The following is a 20088-nucleotide window of genomic DNA, read 5'->3' as shown; positions in this document are numbered from 1 at the left end:
TTACAGCCGACAGAGTTAGGAAAGCTATTTTTCAGATGAACAAAAATAAGTCCCCAGGGCAGGACGGTCTGACAGTAGAATTCTACCAAACCTATCGGGATGTTATTAGCACAGATTTGATTGATGTTTATAATTATTGTCTTAACAAAGGTACAATGTGTAACTCTATGAATTCCGCTTTGATTAGACTCTTTTATAAAAATGTGGGCGATAGATACGAATTGAAAAACTGGCGTCCCATTAGTCTGCTCAACGTGGATTATAAAATCCTGGCTAAAGTGATCACAAACAGATTGAAACTAATCATGCCCATTATTATCGGCGAAGAGCAAACATGTGGGGTAACCTCTAGAAATATTCAAGAGAATATTATGCTTTTACGAGATGTTATTGATTTTGCTAACTGGAATAATTTACAAGCTTGTCTTCTAAGTATAGATCAAGAAAAAGCTTTTGATCGTATTAGCTGGGTTTATATGTTTACTGTTATGGACAGAATGGGTATCCCACCGAAATTGATAAAGTGGAGTAAAGTTCTTTACAGTAATCCTTATTGTAGTATTATCCTGAACAATTTTATTGGCGCTCCCGTTAGGGTTGAACAAGGGATACGACAAGGGTGCCCATTATCTCCTTCAGAAGTAGTTGTAAACTTAAAGGTATTGTTACCCCTAATGGGGAATGCAGTGTTCGTTTACACCAACATGCTGACGACACTAATATATTTGTTAGTGACAATAAGGATGTAATTCAAAACATGCACAACGTGTAAAGGTAGTGGTTCTAAACTTAATGTTGATAAATCTAAGGGTCTTTGGTTAAGGAACTGGAGAAGTAGAAAAGATAGCCCTGGTAGTTTCAAATTTGTTAAGAAACTTAAAATTCTCGGTATCATATTTGGGACTGACATTACGCCTGAAGACAGGAGTGGGAAAATGGAGAAAATCAAGAGAAATACCATCATAGGTCCCCCAAAATTGGGGGAAATGGGCCTTTTGGATATTGAGAGTAAATTAATGAGTCTTAAGCTTCAATGGTTAGTTCGGTACCCATCCTCTGAAGGTAAATGGAAAATGTATTTTGATTACTGGTTGAAATGTGCCGGAGCAGACGATCATTTAGAATGGTACATATTTGCTAACATTCGTAAGAATCTTCAAATCACCCGTTTTATCATGAACTTATCGTTGCTTTTAAGTACGCAGGAGGGAAGCTTGTATGCAATTATACCAGCATTTGGGAAGCCATGGAAGTTCCATTGTGGAATAATGTCAAGGTTACTAGGGACGAATCACTTTTAAAGAGCCCTCTTCTTAAATCTGTGGGTTGTTATAATGTGGTTGATGTTGTCAGACGAGGAGAACTGTTTTCCTTTCATGATATTGCCAGAGCATGTCAAATTAAACATATTAATGCTGGTAGGATTTTGAAGAGAATTGAAAAACACATAGATTATACGTTAATCAATGAGATAAGAGAAGGACCGGCAGTGCACACAAGTAACTGGCTCGCCATTTGTGATCATCAAAGCAAAACTTTTCCTATTTGTGAAACTAATGTGAAGTCCAATTATATGAACTGCATAATGAGTAAATTTGTTTCTCCCAAGGTGCAAGTTAAATGGAAACACATTTTTCACCTAGGACAAGATTTACCTTGGGCTTCAGTTTGGATGAGTAATTGGAAAAATTGGGTAAATGGATCCGGATGACAAACAGTTTATGTACAAACTTAGACATAGAATTCTACCCACTAAAGACGTTTTGCTGAAAATAGGTGTTGTTAAAGAACTAACATGCCCGCTTTGTAATGTTAACAATGAAACTCACGAACATATCTTTATTTATTGTACCCACACTTGGGAGGCTTGGATCTTTGTGGAAAGACTGCTCAGAAAATATACTGGTAACAAACACTATTACTTGAATGACTCTAATAGAATTCTTGGTTATAATTTAGAACCAGTTCAGGCTATTGTCGTAGCTAAACTGCTCAGACTGATCTGGAATATAAGATGCAAAAAGGTGTTCAACAGTTATTCCAGACCAGCAGAAATTGACATCATCACCCAGTTAAAAAAATCCTTGAAATACTTTCTCCGTATGGAAAAGACCAGATGAGCCCAGAATCTTTCGAAACTATTTACACTAGAAATAAAGCGTTGTGTTTCACTCTTAATGATGATGTCAACTTCGATTACTAATTGCCTTTTTTCACCAAAGGCCGTCACTATGTTCCTTTTTATGACCTTTTTGTTCATTTATTTTTGTTTTATTAACCTTTATTGTCTAAAATAATTTCTACCCATTGTTTTTCTCGTACACCGTGATTAAGTCACGCTAAAATGTATATATATATATATAAATATTTATGTCTCTTGTTCTTGTTTGTATGTTATCAATTTAATTTCTATGTATTACAGACCGTAGCTCATTTAATCTGTTATATAATAGCAGTATGTATTGGAGCTGGTTTTATTGATGTATGTTGTTGCTGATGTTTGTTGTTGAATAAACGGAGTAGTATAACTCCACATCAAGAGGAAAAAAAAATAATAATAAAATAATAATAATAATACGTATAAGCAACAACAATTGTTTTTGGAAGTTAGTTTTCGTCAGATTTTACTCAGCTGCGGGTGTCTATAAGTTGCTTGCTTATTTTTTGTGAGTTTGTTATAGAGGGTGTTTTTGTGGGTGTTGGTGTTTATTGACAGTTGATTTGTTTTGTATTTATTTTATTTGGTTATTATATTTTCTTTGTTGTGTCTCTCTAATGTGCAATTCAAGTCATTACCTACTAGATTAACGGTTGTTTTCATCAGTCTCCTCATCCATGGAAGTTGTTATTTTTGGTGTTGTTGTTGTTCTGTACTTGTCTAACATACTTGATCACTTGCCATTATTGAACGGGACTGCGAGGGGTTTTGAGCGGCTAGACTGATCCCCTGTCTTGATCCGCAAGGATGAAGGAAAAAGACAGGTACTCCTTTGCAGAAACAGTGATTCAAGATTTCATTTGATACACGTGCAGTGCGACCTAGCTTACATGTCTGTCTTTTGATTGGTCTGATGTGATGTGGGTGCAGCTAACAAACAACACCTCGGACCAATCAAAACAGTCTACTTTCGGTCGGCTGCATGCAGTATCTACATTTGTATTAGTTAAGTACATGTACTTACATGTAATGTTGGTATGTATGATTCGACGTGAGTGAAAGGAATGTAGGTGAAAGGTGATTATGGCCGGGACATACCTGGTTAAGAGGCCACTCTCTGGCACTAGACCTTATGCACATGACGTCATTTTAGTAGGGCGTCCTAAGTTCAAAAAGAGGTTGTTAATTGGCCAATCTTTTGCGCCGCGCGTACAAATCTTTACGTTTCGATTGTTTCGTCACCGTTTTACCTTTAAGATGGCGGGTGGATGACGTCAATGGATATGGTATATATTCACGTGACGTCAGATGTTCAGGCTACTACAAAAGTCTAGTCTTGATCGGCGACCCTGTTTTGTCTAAGTCACCGGTAGAGGGCGCTACGTCGACAGTTGTAGAGCCCGATTTGGAAAAACTGGATCAAAACACATTATTTTTATCGAGATTTTGTAAGATACAGACAGTTATTCATATTGTGATATCGGCAACTACGTTAACACAAAACGTCGCAAATCAAGACTTGATGTGAATAATGTCGACTAAATAACTTTACCTGAACAAGGCTCTCGAAGAGTTTTGGGTAGTGCTCTTTAAAGTTAATCCCAAAGTACTTTTGAAGTGTTTCTTGAAGGTCTGTTCTCACGGAATCTTTCTTCGTAGAAATAAGAGGAAAATATTTAAACCAGGTCTCCTCTGTTTTTTTGAGTTCATCTTTCTGTTATCAAGAATAGGGAAAAAAAATACAAAAATACTTAATATTAAACGCAGCTCATTTCACTGTCATTTAATTAGATTGTGGCACACCTTTCAACCAAAAATCACTTGTAACAGACGAAACACTAAACAAAAATTTTGAGTTTCACAAAGTGCGTTTTTTTGTCACGCAATTTAAAAAAGGATGTTAAAGGGTCTATGTACTTTTTGTAGGACAAAAGACACAATGTCCACAGATTTTCATTAAACTAACACAGTTTGCAGATAATGGTTATAGAAAGCTTCTCTGAAAATATTACTCGCTGAGGTGCTGTAAGTTTTTAGAAATTAGTGAAATAATGTCGAGAAAATTATTTTAGTCTGTAAAAACGTATTTTCATGACATTGTTTTACTAACACTACAGCACCCAGCAACTAATATCTTAGGGTATGCTTTCTACTATTATTATCTTCAAACGGTGTAAGTTTAATGTAAATCTGTAGACATTGTGTTTTTTTTTGTTTTTTTTTTGTTTTTTTTGTTTTTTAAAACTGTGTCCGGTGACTCAATTATGGCATAATTATATACAGCACTAAAAACAAACAACGGAGTGAAAAATATCAAAAGTTTGTATCAGTGTGACCAGTTCTTTGTTAATCTGTACCTCAAACTTGTTGATGATGTGATCTAATAGAGGGCGTAATTTCTCACAGCAGTTGATAGCAGCGTCAATCTCTTCTTCTGTGGAATCGCTTTTGGTTGAACTTTCCTCCCGTCCATCCAGTGCTAACTCTCCATGGTTGTTCTGAAATCTCTCTTCGAGTACTTTCTTCTCCATTTCGAAGTGTTGCACCCATGCCTGCCTGAAGAAGGCATCCTCACGCAAAGTGGTCGAAATGCTTTGCTTGATCTTCTTGCAGTCCAACTCAAATGCGTCTTTGTCGGTGTCTTGACTATTCACACTACTCACAAAGGAACGTGGTTTCTCATCTCGATGCAAGCAATCACTCCGGCGCTGTGAACAGCAGATGTCTATTTCTGCAAGGATCTGAATTAATTCATTGGATAACTATTTTTGTTTCTGTTTTTGGGGTTAGGAAGACCTATAGTCTATAAACTGACCTACTTATCTCACGATATGCAAGACGTTGAAGACACAAACCTAGGATCAAAGGACCTGAGTCACTAAACATAGGTGCATAGAGTGAGTGAACCGACTAGTTACAAAAGATCTAGACATTGATGAGTACACTCGGCATGCATGGAAGAAAAGAAAAAGTCATTAAAAAATGTGTAAGGGCACGCGCATACACAACAACAATAAAAATAGCTATCCGATGAATTAAATTACCTCCAGAACCTTAGATTTTGCGGTCAAAGGTTTTGTTATTAAAGGCAGTGGACACTATTGGTAATTACTCAAAATAATTATTAGCATAAAACTTTTCTTGGTGACGAGTATAGGGGAGCTGTTGGTAGTACAAAACATTGTGAGAAACGGCTCCCTCTGAAGTGCCATAGTTTTCGAGAAAGAAGTAATTTTCCACGAATTTGATTTCGTGACCTCAGATTTAGAACTTGAGGTCTCGAAATCAACCATCTAAACGCACACAACCTCATGTGACAAGGGTGCTTTCTTCTATTATTGATATCTCGTAACTTTGATGACCGATTGAGCTCAAATTTTCACTGGTTTGTTATTTTATGCGTGTTGAGATACACAAAGTGAGAAGACTGGTCTTTGACAATTACCAATAGTGTCCACAGCCTTTAGGCACTTTTTATTTCCCTATTCTCAACTGCTTTCAGAGCCTCAGCTATCTCGTAGTAAGTCAGGTTTCATGGTGTAAGTCAGGTTACGCGGTCCAAGTTCTGTCACAGACTTCGTTATTTCCCCTTTTGTTTTAAATGTCCTTCAGAGCCTTAAGCTCTTTGTATATTAGTCAGCTTTGTGGATTAGGCCTAAGTCAAGTTTTGCGGACTAAAGTTATTTTCCCATCGTTCGCCGTCCCCACAGAAATGTTCTTGATGACCAAAACTTAGCTTCGTATATATATTTTTTTTTTTTTACTTCCTTTCATGCCGAGTGTATTCCATGTTAAAATTTTGTATTACTAGTCGGTACACTTACTCTATATGCGTCTATGTTGAGTGAGGTCCTTTTTACAATGGGTTTGTGTCTTTGGCGTCTTGTATGTATCGTTAGATATACCGTAGGGCAGTTAGACTATAGCTCTTCCTTTAAACAAAAAATTCGTGTGAACTCCTATTATAGGAAGAGTGTGTAATGACCCATATGGGTATATGAAAAACATATATGGGAAAACACATGCGCGACCATTTGGGCAGAACAATGCAAAGGCCCATATGTGAAGAAAAATTATGTGGGCATTTACATTTATGGGCTGAATATGCAAATACGAGGTAGTCCTTTTTGCAGTAATAGCCCCCCCCCCCCCTCCCAAACAAAAACTAACAAAAAAACGCCCTGATAATTTCTTAAGAAAGGAGAATTAAAAAATATAATGAAAGAACCCCACAGACCGGATCGCAGTTTTTCTGCAGGTTAGAATTTCATCCTCAAAATTTTTCCTGACTTTTTTTCCTATTTTCTTTTTCTTTTTCTTTTTTGAATCGGTTTAGACAAAACAAAAATTCCCATTGAAAAGCATTACGACAGTGACAGTTTCGGACTGCATGTTGATGGGTGGCGGTACTTGATGGTTCGTGTCTTCCCCCGCCATGTTGGCCCCAGTGCGAGTCCCAACAGGGGCCATAGCTTGAAAGTGAAATCTAGAAATGCTTAAAGATGTTTCCAACTATTTGAGGTTTCCTTCCTAAGTCAGAAGGCAACAGGAGTTTATTGAAACATTCATAAATCACAACTCTGATTTTCGCTGATATCTTTTTGTACATTTTGTTTGTATATATATATAACAAATGTCAGCATACCTGAAGGAACTTTGCTCGTGGCGTTTTCTTGAGAAACCCCTTCTTAATCAGTCGTAACATCTCCAAACTGGCGACAAGGCTTCCACATCTAATAGCTTCACGATATGACTCAATACAATCAGACTCAACTTCAATCCGACTCTGCTGAGATGTGTTTGTTTCAAGGTTGAAATGGGCGATAGCTAAAGCCGCATCAGACAACAACTTTCGAAACCTGCTTAAATCTAGACCCTGCTTCCTTGCATCATAAACATTTCGGCGAGCCTTCTTGTAACAATCTCTGACATCTTCTGCTGGTTTCTTGCTCATCTCTTTTTCACTACCCCATTTTAGATACGCTGCCGCAAGGTAGAATGGAATGTCCAGATCGGATTCCGGATTCAACTTTTCTAGATTCCGTATAGCCTCCTCGAAGTCCAAGTTTTGAAAGTACAAAATTCCCAGACGTAGCTTTTCATTTTCTTGGCCCAGGTAATGACTGTGTAGCTTTTTAAATGCAATCGCACTAGCGTCCTTTGCCTTTCTTACTTGAAACTCCCATTTGCACTTTTTTTCATTCCAATGGTGTTCAAATGATGACAGTAAATCCATTACCTTTTGCAACATGTTAAAGTCTAGAGACAACCCTGCTTTAGAGTATGCAAGGTAAACAGTTAACTTGTTGGATATTGGATATTTGTCCGACTTCTGAAGAATGTCTTCGTAACAACGCCTCTTCGCATCATCATCTGTTTCTTGAGCTGCAAGTAGCTCCACCTTCTTCAAAGCAGCTACGAAATGCATCGGTTCATCTTTTAGACATTTATCGAACTCTTCGAGGGCCTTTTGGGTATATTGTTTTTTCTCTTCAGCGCTACTCTTCTTGTATTTTGCCTTAGCCATGTAGCACAATGCCAGCTGATTGTGGCTTTCCGGAACATCATGATTTGATTTGATTTTCTGAGAAAAGACAGACTCATATTTTGATATAGCCTGATCCAAGAAACCTTTGGTACATCTGTAAAATCGCATCAAGTTGTTAAAAACAGCTTCCACTTCGGGAGCCTTTTCATGTGCCTCTTCCAGGTGTTTTTTAGCCTCTTCCAGGTGTTTTTTAGCCTCGTCTTGGTGTTTTTTAGCCTCGTCTTGGTGTTTTTTAGCCTCGTCTTGGTGTTTTTTAGCCTCGTCTGCGCGTCGACTTAAGTTCAGTCCTAGGTAGGATTTGCCATATTGGTATTCGTCGTTTACTCTGATCAGTTCATCGCAGTGTTTTTTCTCCTTGTCCATTAGCTTCATGCCGTTTTTATCTAGGTCTTTATACAAACTCCCAACAGGTCTCTCAAATCGCATGATCCTCCCGGTTACCAGAATAGCTCCATATAGAAAGCCAGCATTATCCGGAAACACGTGGAGTGCCTCTTCGTAGATCTGCAGAGACCTATTTAACATAGTAGGCCCTAAACGTGTAAGAGCACTTGCCAATAGCGTTTTTACAACAAGCTCGTCTGTTTCATCCTGTCCTAAACCACTCAGCTTGGACAATAGTTTGTCTACCTCTTTGGTATTATGAGAGTTGTGCTCTATCCATATACGGTTCAGAATTGCCACCCTTCTGTAGCCAGGCTGCAACTTTCGTTCTGTTTTAGTGTCTATGTAATCGTCTGCTTCGTCCAGGAACTCCCGCGCTTTCTTGACGTTCCAGCATAATCTGCGGTCGGATACTTCTAGATATGCTCTAAACAGCAGTTGATCAACTCGAAGCAAATTTGGGGTCATTTTCAGATCGTGGTCTATTTTACGTATGATCCCTTCATAATCAGTAAGATCACCAGCAGAAAGATTCCAGGTGAAATGGCACGGCTGCTCTTTCCAATGAAGTGGTTCAGTAGTCGAGGACATGATTGAACTGTTGATTGAAAACAAAATAATGGAGTCCATTCATTTTCTATTAATATTCAATGGGAAGGAATTCTGATGAAGCATTTATATTGTTGTATATTTGGTTTGCGGTAACACCATGTGTGTATCTACTTGCCAGGTAGAGTTTGTTCTTAGAGAACTGTCTTGCTTTATTCTACTGCCGCGGAGTAGACAAACGGAGGTTCGGGAGACTTCTCAGTTCTGAAAAGAACTGTCCTGCCTGCTTTTTAACTATTACCAGGGCGGATTGTATTGAAAACAGACTGGACTGCTACTTTAGCTTATAGGATCGTAATTATCTGTACTGCCGCGGAGTCAGTTCTGAATTGGTCTCAACGTTTCAACTAGCTTGCTCTAGTCATCGTCAGGAGACAGACACACACATAGATACACACATGGTGTTACCGCAAACCAAATGCCTCAAATCCTATACATTTATATTGTGTTGCGACCAAAATGCATACTTCTGTTAATGGATAATTCCATGTAAGACCAACGCACTTTTTTACCTCATGTCTTCCGATTTTGATAAAAATTGCTGTGCTTGTAGGTGCTATTGAGCAATAAATGCACACCAATTTTTAGCCCGATCTGACTTACCGTGTGGTCAGGGCAGAAACCACTACAATCGGACGTTTTTAGGGTAACATACCACCTTTTTGGTAGAAAAATGTCATAACCATGTCAATTCTTTTTCACAGGACTCGGGAAAGTACTGAGTATACAGTGCTAACTCACATCGGTGTATGGGTAAAAACCAAAATTAATATTCTTTATCCCCGATGCAAATTTAACATCTATTACATGTCAATTCTCATCACAAATATGCAAACTTGGTATCAAAATAATGAGAATTGCATGCTGAAATCAATTCTTTTGTTAAAAAAGAAAATTTCTGAAACGCTAGTCACTGTAATCTTTATAATGTTTTAGTGACCTTTGACCCAGTTTTTAAAATAATGTATCATTCCAAAAATCAACGAAACACAAATCACTTAATAGAGCATGTCTTCCTGTATCAGAATCCACTAAGAAACAGTTGGGCTCTTCAAAATTTCCAACTTTATGACTATTTTTGTACAATTCACCATGATCTTTAATATGTTGTCGTGACCTTTGACCCAATTTTTGAAACAATGCATCATTCCAAAAATCAACAAAATAAAAATCACTTGATAGAGCATGTCTTCCTCTATCAGTGATTTTTATTTCGTTGATTTTTGGAATGATACATTATTTCAAAAACTGGGTCAAAGGTCATGATAACATATTAAAGATTACAGTATCCTACATTTCTGAAAATTTATTTTTAACAAAAGAATTGATTTGAGCATGCAATTCTCATCATTTTGATACCAAATTTGCATATATGTGAAAGAAACTGACATGGTTATGACATATTTTTTCCAAATGGTAATATTTTACCCTAAAAATGTCAGATTTTAGTGGTTTCTGTCTTTGAAAAGCGTTTGTAACCGTTTGTTATAAAATGCATATATGATTAGAGAGATATTTTAAGTAGTCTGAATGATCCACACAAGTATCACTCGAAATTGCGTGGTTTTCCTTTTACCTCGTCGACTTTTATGGGAGTCACGTTGTAGACTCCCATAAAAGGCCGACCGTGATAGTTCGCAAAGTAAAAGGAAAACCACGCAATTTCGAGGCAAATTTGTGTGGATCATTGTATTCTACTTTTAAATTATCTTTCTAACCATAACAAGTTATGCATTTTATAACAAACGGTTTCAAACGCTTTGCAAAGACCAACTCGACCTATCCAAGGCAACGTGTTCCTTAAAGGGTCGCTCATTCCTGGCACTGGTTTGCACCACTCCATAACAATGCACACAAATCGTACACTCAACACAGAGCTCAAAAGTATACACTTAACTGTTTAATTAAATGCACTGGAAACTGTTAGTTATAACCCAACGTAATTGTTACCATAACAAACTTACTCGGTAACGATCAATGGCGAGCTGTTGATAGTATAAAACATTGTGAGAAACGGCTCCCTCTGAAGTAACGTAGTTTTTGAGTGGGAGATAAATTTTCACTCAAATATTAACATCAGGCCTTTTATTAGGCATCTGAAAGCAAACACGTTATTTGTGGAACAAGGGTGGTTTTTCTTTCATTGTTCTCTTGCAACTTTGATAGCCAATCGAGTCCTAATGGTCACAGATTGTTTTTATTGTGCATTTAATAGGATACATCAAGTGAGAATGCTGCTCTTTGACAAAATACCAAAGGTGTCGCAGTGCCCTTTTTTTTTATTTATTTTTTTATTTTTATTTTTTTTATAAATATGACAATTACCAAACGTGGCCAGTGCCTTAAAGTACCGAACAAGTGAACCAGTTCTATAATGATTGACCTTGGGGGCAAAGTCATGGCTACAGCAGTAAAATACCTTGCGTGTACAAAAACTTCAATGTGAACATTGTGGATGATGATTGTTATGCATGGTGGATGATGATTGTTATGCTAATCATAGATGTTATCACATACATGAACATTTTGAGCAGGGAACCATTTGTACGTCTAGTCTATGGGATTTGAGGCATTGCAATGTGATATATTAAAATGTTTGCAAGGTAGATTTTGATCTTTTGAGAACGTGTCTTGCTTTTTAAGTCTACTACCGATCAGTAAGCGTTGCAGGAAGTATTTTGAAATATAATAACTTGAACATTTTATACTGTATCTTTTTAAAATTGTACGATTTATTTAAGCATCCAAAGCACACAAGTCAAACCATAATTAATGCGCCTTTTGATCACATTATCTGGTTTAACGGATTTCAAGAAATCAAAATACGTGGATATGGCAACTTTTTTGCCAAAAATGTCAGCAACTCATACATGGACAACAATGACAGCAACTAAGACATTGACAACAACGACAGCAACTCAGACACAGGACAACAATGACAGCAACTAAGACATTGACAACAATGACAGCAACTCAGACATGGACAACAATGGCCATAGCTAAGTCGAGATGATGACAGCAACTCAGACATGGACAATAAGGACAGCAACTAAGATACGGGACAACAATGACAGCAACTCAGACAAGGACAACAATCAGACAATGATAGCAACTAAGACATTGACAATATTGACAGCAACTAAAACACGGGACAACAATGACAGCAACTCAGACATGGACAACAATGACAGCAACTCAGACAAGGACAACAATCAGACAATGATAGCATCTAAGACATTGACAATAATGACAGCAACTAAAACACGGGACAACAATGACAGCAACTCAGACATGGACAACAACGACAGCAACTCAGATATGGACAACAATTATAGCAACTAAGACATGGACAACAATGACAGCAACTAAGACATGGACAACAATGACAGCAACTAAGACATTGACAACAATGATAGTATCTCAGACATGGACAACAATGACAGCAACTAAGACATGGACAACAATGACAGCAACTAAGACATGGACAACAATGACAGCAACTAAGACACTGACAACAATGATAGCATCTCAGACATGGACAACAATGACAGCAACTAAGACATGGACAACAATGACAGCAACTAAGACATTGACAACAATGATAGCATCTCAGACATGGACAACAATGACAGCAATAGAGTATAGACATGGAGTGGACAAAAATGATAGCAACTCAGACATGGACAACAATGACAGCAACTCATACGTTGACAACAATGATAGCAAAAAAAACTAAGACACTGACAACAATGATAGTTTGGGGATCGTGTTTGGGCATGACGTTTTCAATATGTGCTTGAGAAGTTCAATAATAACTCACCACAATACGGCAATCTGGGTTTATGGATCGGTGCTGTTTGTTCGTGATCTGATTACGTGAAGTGAAAGCGGTCGCGGTCAGCGTAGCGAAGTTATATAGTTTCGATGCGATATAAATAGTGTTCACACGGGAACAGACGACTGACGATGAACAATACTCAAAACAGTTAACAATAAAAACTCCAACGACTCCTCTGTAAGGTATAAAACTGGTTGTCAAAACTGCAAAGACTTAAAAGCAAACGTGTCCGGAAACGGGGCAAACTAACCGAAGAACGAATTTACATGTGCCCAAAAGCAACCAGCGAAATATCAACGTTAAACGATGCACAAGCCGTGCACCAACAGGAACACAAAACGGGCGTTGATTGGTGGATTGAAAACACGTGATATCAATATTATTATTATACAGGTACATGTAGTCACCACAATAGCAACTGAGACGCGGGACAACAATGACAGCAACTCAGACATTGACAACAATGATAGCAACTAAGACACAAGACAAAAATGACAGCATCTCAGACATGGACAATAATGACAACAACTAAGACATTAACAACAACGACAGCAACTCAGACGTGGACAACATTGATACTGACTATTAACTAAGACATTGACAACTGATAGCAACTAAGACACAGGACAACGTTCACAGCAAATCAGACATTGCCAACAATGACAGCAACTCAGACAAGGGCAATAATGATAGCAACTCCGACATGGACAATAATGACCACAGCTAAGTCAAGATATGGGCAACAATGACAGCAACTTAGACACGGACAACAATGACAGAAACTTAGACACGGACAACAATGACAGAAACTCAGACATGGACAACAATGACAGCAACTTAGACACGGACAACAATGACAGCAACTGAGACATGGACAACAATGACAGAAACTCAGACATGGACAACAATGACAGCAACTCAGACATGGACAACAATGACAGAAACTCAGACATGGACAACAATGACAGCAACTCAGACATGGACAACAATGACAGAAACTCAGACATGGACAACAATGACAGCAACTTAGACACGGACAACAATGACAGAAACTCCGACATGGACAATAATGACCACAGCTAAGTCAAGATATGGGCAACAATGACAGCAACTTAGACACGGACAACAATGACAGAAACTCAGACATGGACAACAATGACAGCAACTCAGACATGGACAACAATGACAGAAACTCAGACATGGACAACAATGACAGCAACTTAGACACGGACAACAATGACAGAAACTTAGACATGGACAATAATGACCACAGCTAAGTCAAGATATGGGCAGCAATGACAGCAACTTAGACACGGACAACAATGACAGAAACTCAGACATGGACAATAATGACCGCACCTAAGACATGGGAAAACAATGGCAGCAACTAAGACATGGACAACAATGACATAATTTTTTTTTTTAAGAAACAATGACAGCAAATAAGACATTGACAATAACAGCAACCTAGATATGGACAACAATGACAGCAACTCAGACATTAGTCTGGGCCCAAGACCTATGGTGCTTGATTCTGGATAGTGTACTACGCGCGGTTGAATCGCCAAAGCGCGCCCGCCACGGTATGATTTAGTTACGTGGACGGCTTGAAATCTAGACTACACTGGCAAGCTTGCAGAATGTAGTCTAGATTTCAAGCCGTCCAAGTAACTAGATTATACCGTGGCGGGCGCACTTTGGCGATTCAATCGCGCGTAGTACACTATCCAGAATCAAGCACCGCAGTCTTGGGCCAAGACTACTCAGACATGGACAACAACATCAAGAGGAACAATTAAACTTACATGATGTTTAATACTCTCTTCACAACCCGAATCAGCTTCTCTCAGAAAAAGAAATCCTTTAAAGGTACGAGTTTCTCTTGCTACTTCCTGATGACCACACTCAGTGAAAAATAATAAGAAGTGAAAATAAACAGCTGCGTTGTTGGTACTCTGCCGCACTGGTGCTTACTAACATGCAAGTTACGCATGAATTCAGGGAATCCCCTACGGTGGCCCTGAAACGACATGTGCATGAGACTCTCCCTAACTTCCACACTCAATCTCAAGTTGAGTACGCCGAAAGTAGAGACTGACACCTTCAGGTAATGCCATTGGGTGGCCCTGAAAGGACATCGAACATAAACAGCCAAATAATTGTCATCAATAATTATTGTCTTTAATATTTATATTCGATAAACTTTCAGGGCCACCATTATTTCCCGGTTTTGTCGCTTTCACATTGTGTACTGATGTAGGCTGGTATCCGTCATGACCTCTTGCGTTGTATAATTCGGGACAATTCCTAGCCTTGCTCAAGGCAGTCGAATTATTCACTCCGGAAAAAAAAACCGCAGCTGTATAAAAACCCACCCGTATTCACTGTGCGTAAAACCCACCCGTATTCACCGTGCGTAACATCGCACGACACGATGCCCCCGTACACTAACCGCATGCGGAGGCCGTCAGGCCGACAGCCTTGTAGGATTTGTGTTGAAGCCACTGACCTCATTACTATAATAAGCGATGACCTCTTCCCTGCAAGATATGTTAACAGGCGAAGTAGGATTCTACTCTACTCATTGACCTCTGTGCTTTCTGCTCTACTCCATATAGTACTGTACAAAACCAATGATTGCTGAAACCAACGGAGGAAACCAACGGAGGGCTAGATAGGGCGCCCTCTGCCTTGTTAATCATGGATCATTATAATGTGTTTGCAGAATAGCATGAGTTTTTATGACGAAAGTGTCAGAGAATCCAACACAATGTTAAAGCAATAGGGCCAGAATCTACACAGTCCTAAAGCATAGGGGAAGAATCCTACACAGTGCTAAAGCATAGGGACAGAATCCTACTCAATGCTAAAGCATAGGGCCAGAATCCTACTCAATGCTAAAGCATAGGGACAGAATCCTACACAGTGCTAAAGCATAGGGCCAGAATCCTACTCAATGCTAAAGCACAGGGCCAGAATCCTACTCAATGCATAAGCATAGGGACAGAATCCTACACAGTGCTAAAGCATAGGGACAGAATCCTACACAGTGCTAGAGCATAGGGCCAGAATCCTACTCAATGCTAAAGCATGGGCCAGAATCCTACTCAATGCTAAAGCATAGGGCCAGAATCCTACTCAATGCTAAAGCATAGGGCCAGAATAAAGCATTAAAGAGGAAGAACCTTAATCAATGCAATGCAAATTAAAGTTGACAAAATTAATTCAATTTAATATAAAACAAGGTTTATTGAAAAAATCCATCGCAATTACAAAACTGAGTTCCACATATTAATGACAAATAATCACATAAAAAACAAATTTTAAGGTTGCGTTTAACCATAGAGCTATACATATTGAATAATAATAATAATAATAATAATCTACATTAATATAGCGCTAACTTGCTCTGTGTTTTGAAGCCACCCTGGGAACAAACATGTTTGATGTGTTGCATGACTATGACACGATTTTAATTCACATTGACGCTTTTTTTTTTTAATTCGCCGTGTGCGCTTTCCTACGCAACTGCCCATTACATCTGTCTGTGTACGAAAACTTAAAAAACTGTACACACTTCGACAAATTAACCCAGAAGCTTGTATATTTTCTCTCCTTCCAAAAGAAGATGATAAGGAAACAGTTACCTTCAGAAAACAAAATAACATGAAAATTAAGCGGGAACAATACAGAAGGTCCAACAATGAGATCAAGCTGTGTGCACAAAAATATTAATTTAATTTTTTGAAACAGTTTAAATAAATGTACAGTTTTTTAGCAAAATATAGGACAATAATATGTTTTAAATACATTTGTTCCTCGGAGAGGTTAAAGGCACTGGACACGAAGAACCATTCAATGGTCAATGTATCATATGAAAGTTGATAACTTTTCCTATCCCTACCAAATAGCAATGTACCACATTGAGAGGGGCTATCTCGCCTGTCCTGCAGTTGTGCATGGATCTATAAACAATGATGAACCCACCACTCGGTGACCTACATCCTGGGCACCCTCTCATCTACATCCTGGAAATGCATGTCCATGCTTGGGATGTAGGTTATCATGTGGTGGGTTCATCATTTAATATTTCCATGCAAAGCCGCAGGACAGAATGATGAGCTAGCCCCTTTAATTTGTGACCTTAAATTTTGACCAAACTAGGGCAATGCATCTTTTAAAACAAATTTATTAGTGTATTACTTGTACATATTTTTTAACAAAGATAATTTATTCTACCTTTAATCTTGAAGTCTAAATATGTATAATTTTAACAAATTATATTTTACATATAAATAAGTTATAATAAATAAATTTGGATAATATGAATAAACAATTTAACACGAATACAACCTTGTTTGTATCCTGAATTGATTTGGTTTGTGAATGTGCATGCAGGATCAATTACTGTAGGGCCTTTTTAGACATCATAGAAACAAATTGAAATCCACAAATACTTGATTTATTGTGTTGTAGCTGCAGCTGAATATCAAAATCAAACCTGCATCAACCCATAATAGTAATAACCAGTTTTTATGGAGTGCTTTTCACACCCATAGGGCGTCTCAAAGCACTTCCAACATTATTCTCCCTGGTCATCACTGTGCATTAATTCAGTTCTCAAACCATCTAAGCTCCATGAGAAGTATACAGCATGTGAAACAATAACAAATAATTGTATGTGCTACTCGGCTAAATCAATCACAAGAACCATCTCTGCCATCACAGGTATCAATTTACCCCTGGGTGGAGAGAAGCAATTACAGTTAAGTGTCTTGCTCAGGGAAACAAGTGTCACGACAAGGATTCAAACCCACACTGCTGAACAGAAGCAACAGAGCTAGTCTATTTAAACCTTGTTTCCTCTTTACCCACATAATTCTATTTAACAAGTGTTGTGATGTAGAGTAGCTGTCTTTGCTTGAAGTTTGAGATTTGAATGATGTGTGTTGTGTAAACAATTCAAAACAGTTGATTATTACTGTAGCTTTCCTCAATTTTATTCATTTCTTGAAAGCTTTTGGAAGATATCTTCTTGCTGTGTCTGTTAGGCCATGTGATCAATGGATTCAAGCAAGACGACATGTTTTTTATCCACAAACTAAATATTTTAGAAGCACTCGATCTCAACAAAAGCCTCCTCTTCCCAACTAGGCCATCCGTCGACTTGTCTTGACCTCAAGTCGAGTTGTCCGACGGTTGAATAAATCATCTGTCGAGTCGTCCGAACCGTTGAGTTGTCTGAACCATCGAGTTGTCCGAACGGACGAGTTGTCCGAACGATCGAGTTGTCCGGCGGACGAGTTGTCTGGTCTCCGTTCTCCTGGTCACAAGGCGGACATGGGTTCGGGTTATTACAATGTATCTTTAACAGGCTGACTAAATAATGGTGGTGATGAAGCTTTCCTGTCTAATTTCTCCTTAGAGGGCTCTTGTGTTGTTGTTCCTGGTATTACTCCATTGCTGTATATAACAAAGAAGAAAACAAAATAAAAGGTTGTGATAACCTCCGTAGTAAAGCCTCAAAGTAGTATACAGAAAAAAAGTCTTATTCCATACATACCTATAAATTAATTATTATAATGGAAGTGTAGGAAATAATAACCTAAGGAATTTCAACACTTTGTTCATTGTTTCCACCAGGTGTAGAATCAACCGATAACTAAACTAGCCTAATTCCTTCCTTAATTAATTACCTGAACAAAATTTTTAATATGTAAAAACTAAACGTTAAATAAAGTAGGCCCCTTCCATTCTGACTTTTAAAACGATCAGTTCATTGACAAGAGACGGTAACCCTTCTTTATACTTTGCGAGCAAAATGTGGATACATGAAAATGTGTGATACTCGTGTTGTGGGACTGTGTGAAAATGGAAGAAAAAATGCACTATTCTCTATATAATTCTCTAAACAATTTTTGGGAGGTAGCTGGAACAGGAAGAAAATGTGCGATGTCTCAAAATGTATTATTATGAGAAAACTGACAGTTCTGTGTGACATTCTAATGATTCTTTCGAATCAATATGAATAATCCAACCATCGAGGAAAACGCTTACTAACAACATAGACTAGAGTCTGTCCTTGCTAACAATAACACAGAAATAATGAATGATTTACCAGACACAATTAGTTTCCACAAAGTGATCACACCATGCATGCATGCATGCATATCCGGTCATCATGTCGTGAAGGTTGCCAATCTATCCTGTTGCGCTGGCGGACGTGTTTCGGCATCTATCCACGCTTTATTTTGATCCTGAAACTTGTCAACTTCAGAGAAGCGAAAGAACTTTAACCCTTCTTTTGATCCGAACCAATTTTTGGAGCAACAGCGGCTAAGAATCATGATTATTCGACTGTAAAGTTCGTATCTGTATACATTTGCACACAAGTAAACAAACTTTTGCCAACCAAGATGGCGGAATTGTTTTGTCACGTGACTCGTGACGTGTCAAAAGAAAGGTCTATTGTTTTCGTGTCGTGCAATAGCAAAATTAGTCTGGTCCCCTGACCAAAGATTCCAGAATACACATAGTTCCGGATTTGGTACTGTGCAAGTGTCTGTTCTGGATGGCATGCATACAACGTCCAAAAATTGTGACAGAATTCTTCTGAGAAAATTCGTTTATTTTGTGAGACAATTGCCCTTAACCAAACAGTAAAATTTGCCTTAGAGATTTGAAACAAACTACATCAGCAAAGATAAAGTGCTTTGACCGGTACTGAAAGGTAAGCAAAAAGTAAATGTATTCAGTCATAGTTAAGTTGGTACAATGCGTGACAAATGGTACCTTTTAGTAAACACTGGCAAGCCATTTTAAGGTACTGGGCACAAAGAATAGTATTCTGAATTGGTGTATCAATTTGTCATTCAAAAAACTCTTGTTGCACAAATTTGTGTTTTTGTTTGGGCTTTCGTTTATATTAGTAAACTGTACATGTATTTTCTGCTTACCAGTTATCACGCTATTATGCCTTTTTCTTTGAATTGGGAAAAAAATAATGATGCCATATATCAACCGATGCCCTAATTATCTTCATTTGTTAATACGAAGTGTGCAAACATGTATTAAAACTTGATGGACATTGAAATGTTCACACCACACACCGATCTTGGATGACTTCAACTGGCCCCATTTGTTTTGAGTTTTTCCTGTTTTCACGGCAAACGAGAAAGTATGGTTTCCCGGTGAAGCCATACATGGAAGAAACATCTGCAGTGACTTCAAGTGTTCTTTGAGACTCTGTGTATGACTGTATAGCCAGCAGTTGCCTTCATTTTATTCAAAATATTTTTTTATTAAATTTTTAAAATTACCATGGTAACTTGCAAAAAATAAAAAAAAAATAAAAAATATAAAAAGTATGAATAATTACTGGCTTCAAAATCTGATTTCTATTTATTTATTTTCTATTTTTTTTCTTAATATTTATAATAAAGCGTATAAATAAACAGTGATAATTGAATCAACAAGCTGATGTTTAAATTTTAGTATAAATAATAGTATTGATACGAGGGTTACAAAATAAAAATCTCCAAAAAAATTAGA

General features: G+C 37.9%; 1 protein-coding gene across 1 annotated transcript in view; it reads right to left on the bottom strand.

Annotated features, from left to right (window-relative positions):
- The window catches only part of LOC139945582 (uncharacterized), a 31490-nt gene extending 18731 nt beyond the window's left edge, over positions 1–12759 (bottom strand). The window contains exons 1-4 of the mRNA XM_071942983.1: positions 12520–12759; positions 6804–8688; positions 4516–4899; positions 3711–3872 (exon numbers count right to left, since the gene is read on the bottom strand). Coding sequence (XP_071799084.1) covers positions 3711–3872; positions 4516–4899; positions 6804–8681 — 2424 coding nt within the window. The 5' untranslated portion in view covers positions 8682–8688; positions 12520–12759. The remainder of the gene's footprint in view (positions 1–3710; positions 3873–4515; positions 4900–6803; positions 8689–12519) is intronic.
- Between the last annotated feature and the right edge of the window lie 7329 nt (positions 12760–20088).

This window comes from Asterias amurensis, chromosome 12, assembly GCF_032118995.1.
Source record: "Asterias amurensis chromosome 12, ASM3211899v1".
NCBI classification, from domain to species: domain Eukaryota; kingdom Metazoa; phylum Echinodermata; class Asteroidea; order Forcipulatida; family Asteriidae; genus Asterias; species Asterias amurensis.
Note: the sequence above shows the minus strand (reverse complement) of the source record. Positions and strands in the feature narration are given on the sequence as shown.